The sequence below is a fragment of the Apaloderma vittatum genome, unplaced genomic scaffold (assembly GCF_000703405.1).
Source record: "Apaloderma vittatum isolate BGI_N311 unplaced genomic scaffold, ASM70340v1 scaffold43627, whole genome shotgun sequence".
NCBI lineage: Eukaryota > Metazoa > Chordata > Aves > Trogoniformes > Trogonidae > Apaloderma > Apaloderma vittatum.
In genome coordinates, this window is record NW_009725344.1 from 1030 (window position 1) to 22717 (window position 21688).

The window sequence follows — 21688 nt, forward strand, 5'->3', positions numbered from 1 at the left end:
GGTCACTGGGTGCTGCCCCAGACCGGGTGGTTTTGTCGGCGGTGCCGTGCCTGTTCAGCGCAGCTCAGCTCTGAGTGCCGCTAGCACCAGACTCAAGGATTACTGCTCAAACCAGGACACTTTGATTTTTTGCTATGGCTTTTTTTTTTTTTAAGCCCCAGTTCCTCGAGTGTAGTGATTAGGTGAGACCTAAGCGTCTACCCCCTTAAAATATATATATTTGTATAATTTAAGCTCCTCTAATATGAGATCAAGACCATGAGTCAAGGAGAAGGCTGAGAAAACTTAAAGATAGAAAACTAAACTTGTTGGAAAAATCAGCATCATGCTTTCTTGCAGCAGACAAACATTTCCAGTGGACTAAATCCTAGGACCTGCTTTGTTTGCAAGTCTGATTAGCCCTGGGTCATGTCATATAAACATACCCCCGGTAGCTCCATGAGCCTGAGAGAGGTCACAGGTGCTAGGACAAAACTGTGATCCTTTTGCCAAGCTGATAACAACCCTTGCTCAGGCCTCCACAGGGCTCTGCTCCTCTAGTCACTCCAGTTTGCTGGTGCTGCAGCCCTGCACCCTGACAGGGAGCTTTGAGGTCCCTGACACACCAGTTGCTGAATCTCCTCTTCAGCTTTTTGAATGGGGGGGAAAAAACCCTGCAAATTTAAATAGGAGCTTTTGCAGGTGCTTGTTCCTCTCTAACAGGCCAAAATCTGCCATCTCCACTGGCACCCCTGAAGTGCAACAGCTACTCACAGCCTGTTTTTAACATGAAACGTCAGGTGCACGGATATCTGCTCGCTGCTCCAAAAATTTTTCCTGTTGTGATAACCCAGTGCTGTGGGTCTCTGTCCCATGCACTGCAGCGTAAGGCATCAGATGGACACCTACACAGTGGGGCAGGGAGCCTGGGATGGTAGCAGAAGAAACCATTCATGTCCCATCCACATATAGACCACAGTCACCCTTCCTACAAGAGGGCTGTGAGTGTCTGGGGAGCTCATCCTGAAGCTGCAGGGGAGTTGGTGATATTTATTACTAGTCAGTTCCTGCTCCCCCTGTCTGCGTATGGGACTCTGGGCTCTGTGGGCAGGGGTTGAATCACTTTTAGCAAGAACTGCTGGTACTTTAGCAGTGCTGCAGACCAAGGAGGTTTCCAGCCCACACGGGCAGGCTGTGAGGAGCAGTGAGGTGACCCTGCCCTCTACCTTGAGCTGTACTAGCCATGGCTGGTGACCCCAGGATAGGTGTTTGTAATGCCAAAGTTTTACTGTTGACTGCACTCTAACAATAGCTGTACCTGTTAGGTTTGTGGGGTTTTTTTTAAACTAGGACTCTGCAGCAGGCTCACCTCTCCTTTCCCAACAGCCCCCCCAGAGCAACCCTGGTAGTGAAACAGCAACCCAGCTGGGATAGCTCCTGGGGAGCTGTGCTGCCATTGGTATCACAGGAAGAATAGGTTGGGAGGTGAGGAGGGTGACAAGGAGCGTCTATAGCAAAGAGAATAATGGTTAATGTCCTGTGATAGGCAGCTCATGTCCTGCTTCTTAATTTGATTTTTATGGTGATCTTGTAGGAAAATATAATATGGAGGAAATTATTAATAATTTATTTTCGCCCTTTCTGGAAAATGGAAGTCAGTATAGGACAGGAATAAAGGAGAATATAAGGAGCGGATAAAGTCAAACATACCATGGTGGGAAGAGCTATTTATGTGGGTACAGGCAGCCCTTGGGGTGGAAAAGCTATTTTATCAGCTAAACCTGGAGCAGATAGCATTGGCACAACTGCATATACCTTCATGCTGCAGAAAATGTGAAAGCATTTCTGTAACTCAGATAGACTGGGGAACATTGATACTTCCTGCACAAAGTTAAATTCAGTAAGCTGAGTCTCTTGTGGGGCAGGGAAGGTTAACTGAGCCAGTCTGTATGTGCTTCAAACATTCAACTTTGACCAGTCAAACCTCACCTCCCCTTGAAAGTGCATCCACACTGTTGAGGCAGGAGGCATGACAAGGTGTAATTAGAGATGAGCCTTAACCCCGGCTCTTTGAAGCCGAACAGCCCTTGGTGATGGTACTTTGTTAATGAGAATGAAGTGAAAAGCACTTGTGCTTCCCTGCTGGGCCAAGGCTCGGTCACTGCCGTGTTGCTGCTGAAGAGGTGATGGAAACAGGACAGAAGGAGAGAACCGTGGGGGGCTCTTGTATGAAAGAGGGAATGTATGGTTTAGGGACCGGTATGGGGTCAACGGGAGGATGTCTGGGGTAAAGGACAGCCTTAGGGTAAAGCACTGTGCCAGTAAACAGGGAAGCTGGGCTTCTTGAGGCAGTCGGAGGCTCTCTATGCCCTCCCAGGTAGTGGTGACCCCAAAGGGGTTTTCTGGATTTTCTGTGTGGTAGGTAAAGGTGAGTGGCCACACCCAGCACTGAGACCGGGAATTAAAATGAGCAGAAGCCTTCCTGAAGATCAGCCTTGGAGAGTTTTATGGCTGTGGCCCTTCTCTAGCAATAGGAGAAAGCATCAGACACTAGCTACAGGGGTGGAAGCTGATATGATGGTGATGAGGAGGTGGGTGTTTGTTGCACTCTGCTCTAGGACATGACTCGGGGCATGAACCTCTCTGCCCAGCTGGGACTGAAGGGAGGTAGAATAATAGCGTGGACCTGCAGATACCCTCCAGCCTTCCTCTGTTACTTTCAGGGCACATGTGTTGCCTTAGGAAATTCCTATTGCACCCATATTTCATGTTGATTTAGGAACAGGAGAAACAGCACTGATCCATGGGTCGAAGAATATTTTGGGCAAACACCCTTGCTGGTTGGTCCTTGTAGGGCTGGAGAGACTGTCTGATGCTTTGGCTGCATGCACAGCCTGCCCAGTGCTGTCTCTGCTAGGTAAGATAAGGTCACCCTGTGCTGTCTCCTGCCCCTGTAAAGCCCATGCAATCCAGCCGTTGTGTGTTAATTGGCTCCGGCAGAAGCTTTAGCTCAGAAGCTCCTGTTTTGCTCACCAGCCTTTAGGACTTAGCTACAGTGCTTGTCCCACACCTGGCCCAAGGCTACTTCTGAACCCTCTGCAAAGGCAAGGAAAGGAGGGGATGTAAAGCTCAATTGATTCTTGTGAAAGACCAATCAGTGCTGGAAAATCAGCCCATGTCTTCATTTGCCCTTCTTACAGCTTAACTACTCTGCTAACTTAGTAATATCGCTGGTCTGTGACTTGATTCAAGTTTCTTTGGAGGTAATACTATGACTTTTTTTCCTTTCGTAGTTTCTGGAATTGTGCCTTGGACTTGAGTGACTCATATTCTGTGCATCTGTAATTATCTGTGTTACCTCTAGATATCCATTAAGGGATTTTATATGTTAATCTCGCAAAAGATCTACTACTCATTTTGATGTTTTCACCTCGCCAGCTGCCCATAACCTCTGCATGCCATGTGCTGGGTTAACTGCAGCGTGAGCAGAGATGTGGACAAGCATCTCCCTGTGCCTCTTTCTTCCTATCTCACCCTTATCTCTCGCCCCTAGCTGAGCAGTCGGTCTCCCAGCACCTGGCTGAGACTTCTGGACCTGCCACCGAGCTGTGGGGCTCTCGGCGTATGTGCTTTGATATGTCTTCCCAGGCATTGGAGAGTAACAAGTGGTTCTACATCAGTGACGTAAGTTTAACTGGTCAATTATTTTGGGGCATGTCCAAGTTTAAAACCAGAAAAACTGTCATATCCCTTGGTTGGTAGGGTTGTAAAGAGCGAGTGACAAGCCATGAATTCAGTTTTATCAGTGACAACGGTACCATCTCAATGCTGCGCGGGTGCATTTCAGTTCCATAAAACTCTATGTTATATGGTTTGCTAGTTGCAGAACTAAATCTACCTAAATTTATCCAGTTTTGGTCTACCTAAAGTAAGTACATTTTCAGGGAGGTTGTTTGATATTTGTCAGTGAACCAACCAAACCAATCATATCAAAGTAAGGAAAAAAATTCACTTTATGTTACTTAAATTCTTAAAATTTAGGACTACTTGAAAGCAGAAATGTACATACAAAATGTACCATTTTTATTCTGTTTAAAGTCAGACTTTTCAATTATTTGCCTGCTTTCTTCCAACTGCAGCTACTCCCCAAATTCAAAACAAAGTAGTTTAATAGCTTCTGGATGTGTTTACCTCAAGTAATTTGCTATTTGTGAGGGTGGGGATATTGCTCAGATGTAATTACAAAGCCATGTGTATCTGAAGCTCAGAATTTCTTTCTTTTCAAGTGTTAGACACAAACTATTTACTTTTTAATTTGTTGTCCTCCATTATAGAAAAAGGCTTTACAACATACCTCTTATGTCTAGTCACATCTGCAAAGGACTAAACAGATTTTTTTAAAAAACCACATCACTTTATCATTTTCATCTCTGCAGCAGTTTAATACACTTAATGTTCCAAAAAATATGCGCATTTTGGTCCTGATTCAAGGAATATCCATCATTAGGACAGCAGAGGGACCCAAAAGTCACACTGGCATCGGTTGCACTTTAAGCACGTGCTTGAAATTCTGCTCATGCTCAATGCCTATTAAACTGGTGCTTTGCAGCTTTCACTACTTAAAGAAGTCATGAATGTCAAGAAATGTGGACTGACCATAGAGAGCAGGGTAAAGAATCAGTGAGCTTTGCGAAATACAGGTCTAGGGCCATCTCAGCTTGCCCTAGGAAGCAGGGTGTTGTAGGAATTTTTACTGTAATTGTTAAATTATTTACATTATTCTTCCTGTGCCACCGTTTTCTGAGCAGCTTGTGAACCAGCCACTTGAGCTGTCCAGCTCTTCAGGAAGCAGCATGGCAGATCCAGCTCAAAATTCAGGGCTTGATCTTGCAGCAGATACAACAAAGTATTATCTCAGACTGATGGACATGAAAATCCCGATGAAATCTGAAGGTTGAGATGCTTGGCTTGAGCATTTATGCTGAACTCTGACTTCTTTATGCTCGGATTCAGAGTTTGACTCGCAATCCTCTCAGGAGCAGCATAAATAGTGAAGAACAGAGCTCTCTTAAATACCAAATGATTTAACACTGCAGGTGAAAATTTTGATCCACTAAAAATCTGATGCAATAACCACAGTCTTTCAAAACACTGAAGTTAAAAATCTTCCAGGGTGTTGCAAGGGAAGGAGGAGACATCACTCAGCCACAGTGACCCCGCAGGCTCTGCTCCAGGTCACCCAGTCCCCTTGCACACAGGAGCTGCAGCCAAACCTGGCCCTTGTCATGGTGACAATTATAAGAGCAGCTCTTTTCTGATATACAAACATCTTGAAAAAATGTTTTGTGTAAGCAGAGAGGGTGTGCAATCCCAACTAGACAGCTGAAAGAAAAAAAACACCCAGAGCCCAACTTACAATCAAATGTTAACGATGCCCTCTCCTTTGCTGTGCCTACCACCCCACCCATAGCGCTAAGAGCATTATGCAATTTGAGAACAAGCTCCCTTTGACTTGCACCCATTATTTCTTAACAGAAAATGAATTGGTGGGAAAACTATTTGCTAGGAGAGACACGGAAATTAATGGCATGGCATTGTGTGTGTCTGTGTGTGGCAAGGAAACACGCCAAGCTCTACACAGACTCCTGAGAACTAAATGAGCATCCAAATGCTGACGGTATCAAAGCAGCATCAAAGGATCTCCAGAGATGAGCAAACTTCATAAATAAGCATAAATAATGAAGCTCAGGGATGTATGAGAAAGCTCATCAGTGTATAAATAGTTCATTTTGAAATCCTCTGTTGTAGAACACCATGAGAAAAGGCCTGATGGATAAATGGTGAGGTCAAGGCCTTGTGTGGTTATTGGGGATCTAAAAGATAACAGGGGGTAGCAGTGTGGGGAATCTAGAGTGGATAATAGAGCTGGGCTGGGAAATAAAGATCTCCAGCAGATAAAGCCAAGAGTCAGGAGAGTCAAATTAGCCCTGTAAGCCGTCACAGCCATTTTTCACCATTATCTAAGAAAACTGAACCAAACAGAAATTGTTCATCTCTTGCCATGAGACAGTTCCTCCAGACGTTGAATCTTTTGAGTTTTTTTATACCTAATACATGACCTGATTAGTGAGGAGCCCTTCCAAACCACAGATGTCAGCACAGTACTCCGGTAACTTACGGCTGTCACATGATACCACTAATACTACTTACACAAGAAACTCCTAACGCTTGAAAGATGTACCTTGTCTTCTCCAGGACAGATCAGGATTTTACTCTTCTAGTCATATTATTCTCTTCCCTCAACATTTCCTTTTCACTGAAATCTCTTTCCATCAATCCCCCAGACAAAGCACTTCATCAGCCACCCTACGCTGGGTGCGGCAGTCATCCACGCTAACACCTGCCAGCACTCGCCACAACTGCCGCAACGTCAATAGCAAAATGTCAGAGGATTCTGCCCTCTGACACCTCTTCATCCAGCATTCCTCATTTCAAACAGCTTTAATAGATGAGGGGAACCATGTACTTTTCTTTACCCTCTGAAACACAGTTTTTACCTAGGCTTCCTCTTTTGGTAGAAAGTATTCAGCATTTCTCACATTGGTCTTAAACACATCCTGAACAGACAGAGTGGAAAATTGTCTTAAACCCTTTGGCATCCACTTGCTGTCAGTCGAATGTCAAGTCAGGAATAAAAATTGGCAACTAGCTGTAGATTTCACAGTCATGCAGCAGGATTTGTGGAGCTGAATTTGCAGTTCAGTTCTTGGCTTCAGCTGTCATTTCATGTACCTCCAGTGATGAGCATTCATGCCACAGTGAGGCATTAGAATTGTCAGGTATCCAGAGCTTACAGAAATAACTTCATTTTTAAACGGACTGTCTCTTCTGGTATGAATAATCAGAAAGAACAACATACAAACTACTTGACATGTATTGGGAGCGCAGTACAGTCCCTGACACATGGAAATATTTGAAATATTTAAGACTCCATTTAATGCTTCTCCAGAGTTTCACAGAACAGTAAATTATGAGGTCTATAATTAAGCCACACGCTCCCTCTCTTTGATTATGCTTTAATCAGATTTCTTTTAACAGAGACCGTGAAAGCCATTGATCAAATACTTCTCAGTGATCTCAATATAATCTAAAAGGAAACTAAATGTTAACAGGGAACAGGGCTCTAAACTTTCCTGTTGATAGTTACTCCCAACTTATAAGCAATAAATATGTTACTTGGGGGCTAAACAGAAAAAGCAGCCATTTATCCTTGCAGTTACACTAAATTCTGGTATTTTGGCACAGAAACATACTGAATGTATAGCCCAGAAGAGTTATGTGGTACAAGCACAAGAGCTGTGCTGCTTTGGCCGATGCCACAGCAGTTCAAGCACGTAGGCTTGGCCGGTACGTGTGACCCTTCCTGAGCACCTGCAGTTCTTGTACTAAGGATATTGGACCTTCCTGGTCTATTCCCTTCATGTGACTATGGGTTTGTTCACAACGTTGTCTAACTCTTTTCTGAACCTGCTGATGCCACCTACCTCCACAACAAACTGTGGCAACAAATTCCAGGAGATTGCTACCTGCTGATCTGAACAATTTTAAGCCACTCTCCTATTTGTATGAGTTTCCCTTCATTCCAGTACTATGGCATTTTGCTAACACCCATTTTGCCTTAACCACAGCTTCACAATTTCATAAATCTCAGTCATGTCTCAGCCAAGCAAATTGAATGCTGCATTTTTTTTTAGAAAATAGCCAGTAAAATACACAGGCTTCTTTAGGGGAAAAAAACCCCATCAGATTGCAAGACTAGTCTTCAAACATAAAATACGATAAGGGAAACAATGTTAGTCATAAAACACATAATGACTTGTCAGCAACAGCTATGTGTTGCCACCACACTGAGCTCACATTCTCACATATTTCAGCTCAGCTTATAAAATATTTGAAAGAGGAGTGTGCATCTACTTCAGATCAGCAAATACTTGGAAATCCTGTGATGAAATCCCAGTGTTGCTGAAACAAAAATATCAAGATTTATTTTTTAAAAAAATGCATAAAGCAAAAGAAAGGAGTATCACACATTCACTGTAAAACTTCTGTTCACAGGCCAGCTTTGGGCAAAAATATATGGGCACATTTAAATACGTTTCATTGGTTCAGTTTCCTCTCTCTGGCCAGCCAACTCTACAGACTCAAGTGCAATACCTTGGCTTCCTTCAGTTGTTTAAATTTAGTCCAGTATCTGTGCTACCGCAGCCTTTCTCTAGATTACAGAACCACCGTTCCAACCTACTTTGTCTGGCTCTGTATGTACCTGACGGAGTCAGCCTTCTGGTTCAGAGATCAGCTCTGGGAGACAAAACTTCAGAAATTCACCCTCCATACTTACCTAAACCAAAGATTTTTATGCATCAGGTTTCTGGTTTATTAGTTTAAAACACAGCTTGGGTTGGCACTAAACCACAAAGAGCAGCGGATAAGAAACTGTATATTTTCTGACAAGTCACTGAGCCGGAGCCTAACATGCTCATCTTAACAGCTCATTTGTGTCTGCTGTCCTGACATTCTGACATTTGCTGTCAAGGTTCCCTTGCCGGGCAGATCAACGCTTCGCTACTCAGCACCACTGCCCTAATCTGCAGCAGCATGCACCAGCCTCTTCCTTAACTACCAGTGTAAAATCGGAGTCTCTGGAATCTAAAGAAACACGCCATTAAAAAAAAAAAAAAAAAGAAGAGGATTATGAATGGGCTTCTCTTACACAAACCAGATATTTAAGACAGGACACAAATTATGAAAAAGGTATTTATTATTTACACAACTGCTATAGTTCCTTAAGAACAATATATACCATTTTTTATTTGAAAGGGTCAGTCTTCTTTCAAATACATGAACTGCATAATGCACAAGTGTTGGTAATGCCAAACAGCAGTCACATCACACTTCTATAGTGCAGGCATAAGCAGCGCAAGTAAATGATATTTTTAAGAACAGTATGGCTGAATATTGTATTTAAACACAGTGTTTGCACTTTGACAAGATTTAGCTAGAAGAGAACAAGGGTTTGGTTCATGCTTTGTTACGAATGTGACTTTCCCATCCGATGTTTAAACCCTTTATCTGACATATGAGAATTTTTCAGGCAGACTGCTTTTCGCTTACCAAATATGAGTGGGTTTCTCTCCCTCAAACTTCAATCTTTTGTTTTCCAGTAAACACTGCTTTATAGTACAAGTTCACGCACTGGGGTAAACTGGCCACAGAGTTGGTACTTTCCCATCTTATCGTCTTGCACAGAGAAACACTGACATACTAATACATACCGAACTTAGACAACTTGTAATTTATAGACTTAAATACTGGAATGGGAGAGGGGGACTGTTTCTAAAGATGGAGGGAAAAGAGGGCTTATACAATTCATACACTGCCAAGGTTGGCTCTTTACTCAACTTTTTTGGTCTAAATATTTTTTTTTTCTAGTTTCAGAATGGTTTTGGTCTTTAACGGTTATGGTTTTACTTCGGCAGCAAAGGAGAGGAAAGTATTTTAAGTATTAACACCAGAACTGAATGCAAGAAAAAGTAACTGACTTGTTTCTCCCACTTTGAGCTTATTGCTGTGATCTTTTAAAAAAACCCCACAACCAACCAACCAACTGGAAGACCAAGTATAGCAGTCATTCTGGCATTGGATCCAGTGTCCAGCACTATTATACTCTAGCGGAAAAGCAAGGAAAAGTCCAATGATCTTAGTTATGTTCCCTTCACTTCAGTGCCACACAATTTTGTTAGTGTTATTGTCCTTGCTTCTTTGAAAGATACCTGAAAGAAACAAAAGTACAGGTTCTCACAAAACAGAAGGCAGGGAGAGGGATGTGGATCTGTTGGAGTGTGTTCAGAGGAGGCCACAAGGATGATCCAGGGGCTGAAGCACCTCTGCTACGAGGACAGGCTGCGGGAGCTGGGATTGTTCAGTCTTGAAAAGAGAAGACTTTGGGGGGACCTAATAGCTGCCTTCCCATACCTGAAGGGAACCTACAGGAAGGCTGGGGAGGGATTTTTTACAAGAGTGTCCACTGATAGGACAAGGGGAAATGGGTTTAAGTTGAAGGAGAATAGATTTAGATTGGACCTTAGGAAGAAATTCTTCAGTACGAGGGTGGCAAGACTTTGGAATAAATTGCCCAGAGATGTTGTGGCTGCCCCCTCCCTGGAGGTGTTCAAGGCCAAGTTGGATGGAGCCTTGAGTAGCCTGATCTAGTTGAGAGGCGTCCCTGCCCATGACAGGGAGGTTGGACTAGACGATCTCTAAGGTCCCTTCCAGCCTAGGCCATTCTGTGATTCTATGATGACAACTATATCTAGTTTCTTTTATACACTTAAAGTATGAATCTGCTCTTTTCCCACTAGCAATCCCCCTGCTGATAACCAAAAACTAGAAAAGTGAACAATACTAATTTTGTTTTCAGGAATTTTGTTTTCAATGTTCTTTCAATTCCACGATAGGTTATCTTACAGTAATTCAAAGTCATGTTTTTAGTTAGACTTTACTAGGTTTTTTAAACCTAGGAAGGAAATGCAAACATGTTTTATTCTAAGAGGTTGAAAATTACATCAGCTAGAAAAGTAGCTGTTATATCCTTTAAGAAAAAAAGGACCATTAAATACAGCACTCCTTCAAATAAATTCAATACTTTAATGAACAATGAATCATCCAGCACAACCTGAAAAGAACAGCCCTCCGCTCGCTTTGTTAGAGAATCTGTTACTCTAAAAGGCTTCTTTTCTGATCTCATAGTTCTCTTGCCACTACAGCTGGAGTAATCTGGCATTTCTGACTGAAATCTTTGCAAATACTCTAGAAAACAGAATCCAAGCAATTAAACTAACAGTATGAAATTTCATGGCTTTTGAAGTTCAGCATTCAACTTGCTGTTCTAATCAAACCAGAAAGAAAATTGTATCAAGTTTGCAAGGCTGTTCTTTTAAGCACTGAATGAGTGATTTTCAAACAGTGACTGCACACACTTTTTTTCACATGTATTGAAACTTCAGGTTGTTGCATAAAACCATTAAGAAGAATTTTGCTGAAACGCTTCAGCTAATCATTTTCTAGCAAAAATTAGGATGCAAACTGGTGCCCTAAGCATCTGGAAAACTCTTATTCATATAATGGTAACTTCAGGTTCAGAGCCAAAGGATACTGTAATAGCACATAACCTGGATAGTGCCTGAGAACCACACTGCAACACCCCGAACTCCAAAGTAACTGCCAGAAAAGTTGCCTCATTGCAAAGGACCCAAGATCTGAACTGCCAGCCTAACTTTGTAGCGGTAGAAAGAGAGAGATTTCCAGGGCCCAGGTACCTTCAAAAATTCTTTTCCCTTTGGGAAGCATAACTGCTTCACTGAAAACAATCAGCAGCCCTAAATACTGGAGAATCACAGAAAAAGAGTTCATTCTGTCAAAATCTTATTTTAGGGAAGGAGCCCAAACACTACAGTTCAAACTAAAGGACCTTCACAGCTGTAAGTGATGTCAAAGTTCATTACCTCAGTTGTTTCTGGTCTTTGTACAGACAACCTCAGGTAAAACACAAAGGGGTCAGGGACAGAAGGAAGAAAGAATTCTGACTTTGTGCTTACCTTTCCCAGTGTTTGTGATTCAGCTCCAAAAAGTCATCTAATTTTGCTATTTCTTTGAGGTACTGAGTGAGCTTTAGAAGCTCCTTGTCTTTATCCCGATTTAAATGTGCTTTCATAAAAGGCCTTATCTATACAAAATAAATAAACTAGGTATTAAAGTAAGAAAAATACTTCTGAGTCTGTATTATTTACCACCTAATTAAAATATATTTTCAGTTCTATGCCAGGTTGTAACTTCTCTTAGGTAAGAGGAAGAAAATCCTTTTCCATTGGTGGCCACATCCAATTTGACTTGTTATTCTTGCAAACGGGACCGTCGGGTTTTTGCCTTGCATGCCTAGCAGGCAGGAAGAAATTCCGCTTCTTCAAGCCTTCCCCTTCCAATCAGACAGAATGATAAAATGATCTGGAACGGACTGCCATATGTTCCACCATGATTTCACAGGTAGCTTTACAGGAGACATGAGGGGTTTTCAGCTCTGCTTTGAGCTGTGTGGCATCACTGGAACCAGATGCCTTTTTTCAACAAAAAGCATTGGACTACAGTCATAGCTTCTGTGAAAATAGAGGTCAGAAGTAAAGCTTATCTGACAACTGCTTTAAGCTTGGAATACATTATACCTGCGCTTTGTTTCAGTGATTCAGCATTCTTGTCTGCAGCTCTATTAACCGCAATTTGACAAACATCTTTCAGATCGGAGCTAGAGGGAGCTCTCTGGATAATCCTTTCCCAGCAAGATCTTTGCTATTCCTCATTCTCCTAATGCTGTGCAGCTCCAATTAACATCATCTTGCTAGATCTCATCAACTGTTATCCACACTGTGGACATTTCCAAAGAAACATCATCTTGGTTTTCTGCATGTTGGGTTTTTTTCTTTCTTAAGAGAAATTCATAACGATTCTTTTGGTACCATACTGCTGTATCACCATACATAAGTAGAAATTTAAGTTGCATTCTTCTTACTCAGAACAAGCACTGATAATGGAGCATGAACAGGTCCATTTTATGAAATGAAGTATTTGTTGGTTTGCAGTTGAAATGGCTCAAGGTATTAATTATCTTCCAGAACAGAATGCTTGCTATTACACTGGCACACTACCATGAAGTACAGCCACTTATTATTTGTTTTCTGAATATAATCACCCTTAAGATTGAACACCACAAGTTTCAATGGTACCTGTCAGCCATGCCCAGCTTGATTATGGTTTACAGGTACAATTTATGCAGAAATAATAATTTCATTGATTTTGGCAGTCTCTTAGAAGCTCACAAAGCTTATTTAATACTACTCTTAGGAAAATACTAGTCCAGACAAATGGCAATCTAAATTAAAAAACATAACAAAATAGGCATCTTTGCTAGTTAAGAATAGCCACTCTTTTATGATACAGCAAAGAAGTATGAGAAAGTAGCACCTGAAGTGTAAGAAAAAGCAGTAATAAATGAAGATTCCAGTTAAAATTACCTTGAGTCCATTTTGTGGATTCATTAGGAAGTTTCGGCCAATATCATCAAACATAATCGTATTTTTTTTGCTGTAATATTCTGAGAATTTCCCCCAGATAACACCAAGAGGCTTCACCTGCAAAAATAAGACAGACAAGGTACCTAAGGCAAATCAGATCATATGCAGCATACGAAAATACCAGTCTATTGGAACCGGAGTCCAAACTTGGATGATGGACATTTGCATTGTTTTGCTGAGAAATCAGCAGGTAGTTGGGCTCTAATAAGAGAAGAGATGTGAAATAGTATACCTGAATACCCCACACATTAAAGAAAACCTTTCGTTGATATTAAATTTTCTTGCAACACTTATGTATTACTTGATTTGAAAGCAGTGTCATCTGAATGTACTGCTCAAACAAAACATTAACAGAGAACTTCAGCAGAAGAAAAATACAGTCTATGACTATGAGATTCTTACAGTTTTCTTGCATGAAAACTCCAGTACAACTTCATTGATGAACATTTCAAAGAGGTATGATAACAGGTCGGTTGAATGTAGAAAAAGATCAGGAAAAAATAGGTACTTACATCTATTAGTCCCCTCCGAGGAGTGTGCACTGTTATCATGGCAGCACTGTCCAGCATGAAGGTGATCTTGTAGTTTGCATTGGTACTCACTCCAAGCTCCTGCACCACAAAGATTTATTATTAAAATAAATTCTAATTATGACAGTTTTACTGCTGTACAACTAGAACTACAATTATAATACAATGTTTGTCAAAGGGTGAGCTGCTGAGGACTACCAGAGACACACTAAATATTTTTTTATCCAGTGAGAATCATAAAAGTACACCATCCTACCAAGAGAAAAAAAAAAAGATTTATTTTTGCAGCGTTTACTATCAGAAACTTAACAACTGATGTCAACACAAAATCAAAGCAGTTTTGCAGAAAAGGTAAAATACAGAGAAGTCTTGCTCATACCTTCATGTATAATCTTTCACAAGTTCTATATGCCTCGACTTTACTATCTATAGCAAAGATAGCAACTGTGTACTGTTCGCTAGTTGTTCCCTCCAGCAAGTTGCGACAAATCACTGCCTCATGGCAGATGAAATATACAGCTCATTGTTACTGTTTCCTCCTACGCATGTCCAACATAGCCAACGTCAGTCAGAAATCTGTCAGCTTGCACGTTACAGATAGGATAACTCCTGAAATAAAAGCTCTAAGGAAAACATCCTTTTTAGAAATTAAAAACTTTGACTAGATGAGGGCGTAATTTCCATTTCAAATTCTTTCTGGAACTGAAAAGCAATAGGAAAATCTGCTGACACGTTGTAACATAGATATTGCTGACAATTTCTGGTGTGTGAAACAGCAGTAATATGCAAAACTATGTAACAAGGAGGAAATATCTACTGCAATAGCTCTCTTGCAAGTATCCAGCCATGCTTAACCGATTTGCTTTGATATGAAAACATTAATCTCGCAAATGAAAGCACTGCCTGCCTGGGTCAGTGTCCTGTTACACTGAACAAACTAGCTGTTCTAGAGTGTTTGAATTCCAGGCATAAAAAGACGGTAATTGAGAGATTAAAGTTGGCTGATACTCCCTTCTTTTTAATGCTGTTCCTGCTTTGTAGTTTAAAACAAAAAACTCTGATGCCCAGTATAGCTGGGATTGCTGTTCCCTGACAAAAAGCGCAGTTTTTAGCAGTAAGCACTCCTGGTGCCATCAGTTTAAGGAGAAATAGCAGTTGGTATCTAGAGGTAGTCACCTCAACTTGAGTAGGCATAAAAAGGCTGTGATTCAGTAACATATGAAAGGACTGGAAAGGTCATCTAGAAATGTAGAAGGGTGACCAGGGGGAAAACAGCCCGGTTTTGAACGATGGTTTTCTGCAAGATTGAGTCCTAGTGCCACACTGATAGAGGCAACACAAACAGAGGTGTAACACTGCCACAGAGAGTGAAATGTTTGCAAGGCTCAATGCTGATTTTACTTGCACTAACTTCATTTCACAGTTCCCATTAAAGGTTCTCATTTCTGAGATCACTCTGAGGCATTTTTTTTTGTTTAGAAAAATTGTAGCAATCCGTTATCTTGAGGAAGAGAACACTGGAAAATGTGCTTTCCTGTTAAAACCTGAAAAAATGCTTTAATTTGGAAAAGGTTTCCCTGAAAAGGGAACAAAGTTATTTATAAGCATATAAAAACCAAACCCACCAACCAAACATACAGCAATTCTTAGTAAGCTCATTAGATTTACAGCTAAGCCTGACTGTAAATATATTTACTGCTAGGTCAGCTGCACAAAACTGGCTAGTTGCCCGATTTAGGTACGGAACAAACTAGGACCGAAAGAGCTCTTATTGATGTTTTAATAAAGCAGAGGAAGCAACACAACCACACAGTTGCAAGAGGTACAAGATAAATATGAAAATAGTTTCCTCTTGATAACCTACTCTTCTATGATTCTACTCCAGTCTGCTACAGCTGTTCATTCCTTTAAAAAAAAAAGATATTACCCTTAGCTCTAATTAGAGAGTTCTAGTCTAAGATGAAAGCAACTATGAAGGCTGCGTGACTAATTTAAGTTTCAGCAGGTATTGACTTCTGTTTAGTTCTGCTAAATTTAGCACCTACTGCTGATAGTTTGTGTGGAATTCTAAAATTAAATTTAATCTAGTTTTGTGACAAAGATAATTTAAAGTGACTATGAAGATCTAAAAACCGCAGGTTTTGATTCGTACAACCTCCCCAGTTGCTAACCCTCCCTACAGCTCCCGAGTACAACTATAGGAACAGCCAGCCAGACTACAAACAAATGGTACATTTTCAGAACAACTTACTTTCATTTTAGCTTCAATCCACTTCATATTAGTAGCAGCTGAAGCAAAAAGGAGAAAACAGAAAGAATACTTTACCAAAATAAGTCATGGACAGGCAAAAAGAAACAAGCCAAGAAATCGCTCACTTAACACATCGATTTTGTATACAAAATTTAATTTCAGAAAGATCCAGCCTTGTGACAGCTTTCAGGGTTCACTGCCTTGAAGACAGTCTTCTTTCATAGGAGTTAACTTTTACTTGGAAAATCTTACTTTTCAAATGGACAGCTAGATAAAGCAGTGCATGAGCTTAGACAATTTTCAGCTGTTACTGAACTACAGTCTGCAGGACCGTAAGAAGTGGGCTATACCTGGTTTGAGGAACCATACTTGCCTGTGCAGGATTTTCTCCTGGAAGCAATGATAAGAATACATAACGTCTGAAAAGGACAAAGTGTCAACATTGCCCACTGATGTAAGAATATGTGGAAACCTCGTTCCAGACTATGAAAACTAAATTTTGTAATACCATTTTAATACGGTTTAAACCCTGCACTGGCTAAAGTCTGTTCTCCAGCTGTTGAACAGGAAGTGAAACAGCTTCCAAGGGCAGATGACCAACCATCCCCGCAGACAGGAGAGTTTGGTTCATTTGGCAGTTCAGTACTTACTGTCTGGATTGAGATTATTTGTAAAGATAGCTGGTTGAATGCTCATTATACAATTTTGTTACTTCAAGCGCTTCTTTGTACAAAGTAACACTCAGTAAAGTGTTGCTGAGCTTTATACTGTGATTAGACTCATTCATGTGAGCTCTACGTAGTGTCTTTTAAGAATTAGTTTGTTCTAAACTAGCTGTATCAACATCCCTGCTCAATATATTACAGCTAAGCATTCATGTATTGTTTTAGATCTTGTGATTCACACTAAAAAGCAATATAAAAGCCTCCCACCTGGAGTCTCTGCTCTGCATGACAATTTACAATAAAGTCTTAGGTACTGAGTATAAAACTTACACCAAATTACAATATCGTAATCTTCATACGCAGAAGTCAGGAATTCATGGAGGTACGGCCTCATCAGTTCTACCCCCGTTTCAGCACATGATCTGTGGTCTAAAAAGAGTATAAGAGAGAAGAAATTCACTATGAAAGTTTGAGTTATTCAAGTTCAGTTGGACCTTCCTATCTATCCAGAGACCTGAAGAGTTTCATGAGGGAAGCACTAGGGCACTTTAAAATCGTGAATTAATTCATAGCAAACTGCCATTCCCATTTTAAAGGCGGAGAGAAGCAGCAGAAAGGATTATTTGTCTGTTGATCCTTACAGGTATTTGAGGGCTTAGCTAATAATTAGATCAGAGATCTGTGGGTCTGAATATCTTTGAAGAGTCAGGTCAAATAGTTCATTTGTGCACCTTAGCAAATCTGCAACAGCCCAGATATGAAACAGATTCCTTTAAACATGGTCCACTGAATTTTGTGAACATTTATCAAGCTTATTTCAGACATACAAACATTGCCTGTTCCACTTAGAAAACTGCTGTCAAATTCTGCTAGCAGATCTCTAAATAAAAATTTTCAAGTCAGTAATAGGTTGAATTTTGACCTCAGATCTCATTGAAAAGACAAGGAAAAGGAATAAGGCAAGCTATTATTTTGCTGCTCATAGTCAAGCTGCCTACACCCCAGAAAATTAAGGCAGAAGGAAAATTCTGGCTTTCAAAAGAACCAGTCTGACAGAATTTTCAAGTAAAACATGTTTTTGGGCATGTTTAGTAACAATGTGAAAATAAAATTTGAAGCTATTCTCCCATACACCCCAACAGTGGAGTCAGTCAGGTAAAGACTGAGATCATTATCCTATAGTATCTTGCCCTGCCACTGTGATGTCCAAGCTGGTCAAGAGAAAGATTATTTGGATAAAATACTAAATTGCTTCTTTTTTCATGCCTTGTAGAAAGTAAATAGTTGCTGCACGAAAATCAACAATATGGAAAACACTACAAAAGCACAATGCTTTTTAAAATATGAGCAAAAGACCCCAAAATATGACAAAGCAGAAGCTGTATAGTACTGAAGTAGATTTGTAAACCAAAAATCAATAAAGTGAACTGGCAAATAAACTGATCTCTTAAAACAAAATTCACATGTTGCATAAAATCTTACCAAAGAGTGTATAATCAACATCCAGCACCAGCAGCTTTTTTCCTTCTCTAGGAGGATTCAGAATTTCCACTTTGTATTCTTTAACTCTGCGGGAAATCTTTAGTAGATTTTCTTCCCTAGTGTAACAGTGCAAAAAGGTCCAGTTAATTAAAATGCATACTGGACACTCAGAAATAGGACTGTTTTTTAATAGCTAAAATTCCTAACCTGTTTTCCACTTCCACGACTTCCTCTTCAATATCAAAGTCATTGACAACATCATCGTTATCAGGAGGTGGCCCAAGGACATCTTCCTAGAGGAATAACAAGAAAAGATAACTAGGATCACTGAAGAAAAACAACAATGGAGATCATGTTTCTGTTATTGCACATTACAGGGTAAAAAACTACTTTAACCAAACCATTTAACCAAAATGTTCTAACTTTACTAGTGGAAGGAGTTACTGAAGAACAGCAATGATTGTTCAGATTTGAGAAGTCAGTGGATATCATAATAGGTTTGTACTTCAAGTCCAGAACAACAACAAAGAGTTTAATGAATATACTGCTATCAGAGTTCTGCAGAAAAGCTTACTTTACACAGAAAAATAAATGTCAACAGAATTCTACTGCGCTACCATTCTTCAAAGGATTACTGGAATATTCAAAATTTAAAATAGTAATTAGGAGACATATAAGCATTTTTTCCTGTTTAAGCTAATTAGTAAAATATTTACCAAACTCTCCTCACGAGTGCCCATCATCATGATTTTAGTATTTGGTTTCAACTTGAGAGCTCCAAGCTTAACGTCATCATCTGCAGGTTTGCCTATAACGCAAGTAGATTTTTATTTTTTTTTACTGGGGTAGAGAGATTCTAGAAAAATGTCAACACATTTCATGCTTAATTGAAATAAGCTCCCCATCAAACACCAGAATACCCCAAGCTGTATTAGTGTCCGCCTCCATATACAGATACATTGCTTGTCTGGCTAGAAGCAATTGAACTGTTTTTAATGTACATTTGATGCATTTCCCTGTCAGCCATTCGAAAATGACCAGGTAGATGTATCAATAATAGGAAGGAATTTATACATCAGTCAGTATCAGTGATGTATAAATTCCTTTGTTCATTCAATAGCTGATCTGGGAGGTAGGTACTATATGTGAGTATAAACATTCTGGCTAGGCTTAGAGAATGTTTGTCCTGAAACATCCCAGGCACATTTACAACAAACAGCAAACACGAATAGTTACCTTTCATTTTAAGTCCAAGTAATTTTTGACGCTCTGGTAACACTCCTGTCAGGCCTTTAAGAGACTGCTTCAGATCCAACACTGTGTCTTCTTCTGATAGCGAGGTTATTGTATACTCCTGTCCACCCCATTTTATTATGAGAGAGAGAGACATCCTTGAAGCATATGTTCACTATTATTTTCTGAAAAATCTGCTGCAGGAGGAAAATATAATGATCACATAAGAAAGAAATAGGAGAATTGCTCTTTTCAGAAGACAAATCACTCAGTCTGTGTAAGGTATTTTTATTTTTTTTATTATGTTGTAGATCAAAGAGCTGTTTGTTTTGCATAAGCAGCTGATAAACATCCTGATAAAACGCTGAAACTAAGGGAGAAAGAACAGGAATAAAACTGGGGCTTTGAGTTCCACTTCACTGTATTTAGCAACGTCACAGTTACCGTTTGCTCCAGCATCTGCTCGCTCGCTCGCTGTGTGTTCTGTGCAGGTACAGGCTGTTCACTGCACAACCGGCACCCGAGCAGAGGACTGCAGCAGCATAAAGGCATTTCAAAGCTCAGAAACGTCCTCTGCAACTGAACCAGCCACGGATATCTTTACATATGTAACAACAAACCAGGAAATAGGGAATACCTATAATATATAAAACCATAAAAATAGTTCTGAACACCACAGTTCGTTCTCAGCACTGGATTTCTTTAATCACTTTCACTGTGCAATACCTGCAGTAACACACACCCCAGGTCACGTCTCGCTGTAGCAATATCAAAGTAGGAGTTTGAAAACAAAGCCAAAATACACACCTACACAATGCAATTATGCTCTAAGAACTGCACTTTCATTGCAGTGCTGACAAAACAACCATAATTATACTATCTTTAATTCACACAGCATCAATTATACAAATTGCATTTAACAGTTTAGTCCCACAAACACAGCAAGCACACAAGATTTTTAGCTGCATGTGGAAGGGAGAACATGTTTTTTTCTGTTAAAGCTTAGAAAAGAGAAGCAAGGAGAAAGACATGAAAAAGCTGTTACAGACTGTCAGGAGACATTGAGAAGGCCTCTGCACCACTAATGGTGAGACTGTCCTCGGAAGACTGCTAGCCAAGAGAGAGCAGACCTACGAAAAAAACCTGAGGCTATCCACCTTCAAGAAATGCATTACACCAAGAAATATAGGCCTGGAAATTCTGAAAAATCTCAGAATCCAAAAATCTGATTTCTCTTCCTCTCTGGTATCATATTGTCAGAGGTTACCTGCTCTCATTTAATACAGTACAGCCTACAAGGAATGAACAAATAATTACTCAGGCATAACGACCAAGCTCAGAGCAGATCAAAAATAGAGGGCTAGAGACAGCCTGCTTGCTGAGGACACTACAAACCACACTACCATGCTATTCATTCTTAAAGCCCTGAAAACAAATTGAAAACTGGCATCAGAGAATTAATTTTTTTCCTTTTTCTTTTTTCTCAAATATCCCTGAATCAGACAGGAACCTGGTATTATCCTGTGAAAAAGAGGTCTTAGAAGCACTAAAAAATTCAAATGAGGTTAAGGCTGCACAGCATCAAGCAATGCTTATACGTAGGGTCGTTACCATAAATTATCCCTATCCGTAAACTTTAATTAAGTTTCCAGAAAGAAAAGTTTATTGTCTGTCTTCTCATCTGTACCATACACCTCAAACCACCCTGCAAGAAAATGTCTAGGGTGAGAACTGTAAGAAAACTTCCGTCTCTGTCCAGCACTAAATTGAAAAGATCATCTCTCCAGAGCTGAGCACTTGACCAGCCATCTACCCTTACTGAATTCCAGTCCTGTCAAGACGAACATTATCAGAAACACAAAGCAGAAATATGACACTTTCACTCAACGCCCAAACACTAAGGGGACTGAGCGTGGACACAAGAATCGATGATTACAGGAAAACAGATTAGGAGCAGAGAAAGGCCCTTGGATTTTCAAAGTTTCTACCACAGGGGCTGGACATCACGTGAAACTGAAGCTTACTGAAATGAAGTTTACTTTGATTAATCACATTTTCAGAGCCTTTACAAGTGCTTTGGACAACTGAAAGCCCGTGGGTTATAGAAGGTCACTGGGCCAGAGAAAGCGTTAAAGTTGTGTCGTTGTAGATAACTGCTGCATTACAGCACCTGTCCTGGAAGATCTGGAATAGAGACTGCCGCAAAGTTTCACTAAAGCACCATAAAATGGAGAAACCCCAAACCATGGAAAGGGCAAGACTGCGCCGGCGGGACCGCGGCACTTTCTACTGCCCAGCAACAAGTGGAGGAGCGAGGTTTCAGGGCAGCAGCTGCTCCGTGCCGGCCCTCGCCGCAAGCGCCTCTGG

General features: G+C 40.5%; 1 protein-coding gene across 1 annotated transcript; it reads right to left on the reverse strand.

The window, feature by feature from the left end:
* Positions 1-8779: 8779 nt before the first annotated feature.
* Positions 8780-19521, reverse strand: UBLCP1 (ubiquitin-like domain containing CTD phosphatase 1). Its single transcript, XM_009872847.1, has 10 exons — positions 19325-19521; positions 18805-18896; positions 18296-18381; positions 18089-18204; positions 16937-17035; positions 15942-15979; positions 13673-13771; positions 13101-13217; positions 11634-11761; positions 8780-9809 (listed from the first exon to the last, which is right to left on the reverse strand). Exons 1-10 carry the CDS (start codon positions 19476-19478, stop codon positions 9782-9784), a joined length of 957 nt encoding a protein of 318 aa, XP_009871149.1. The 5' UTR covers positions 19479-19521; the 3' UTR covers positions 8780-9781.
* Between the last annotated feature and the right edge of the window lie 2167 nt (positions 19522-21688).

What these genes read in the sequence shown, in the direction of transcription:
- UBLCP1 (XM_009872847.1), bottom strand. Translation starts at nt 19,478, where the DNA reads ATGTCTCTCTCTCTCATAATAAAATGGGGTGGACAGGAGTATACAATA. An exon ending in GCACTCGTGAGGAGAGTTTG is followed by an intron (nt 18,382 to 18,804) that starts GTAAATATTTTA and finishes TTATTCCTCTAG; the next exon opens with GAAGATGTCCTTGGGCCACC. An exon ending in AATCACAAACACTGGGAAAG is followed by an intron (nt 9,810 to 11,633) that starts GTAAGCACAAAG and finishes TGTTTCTTTCAG; the next exon opens with GTATCTTTCAAAGAAGCAAG.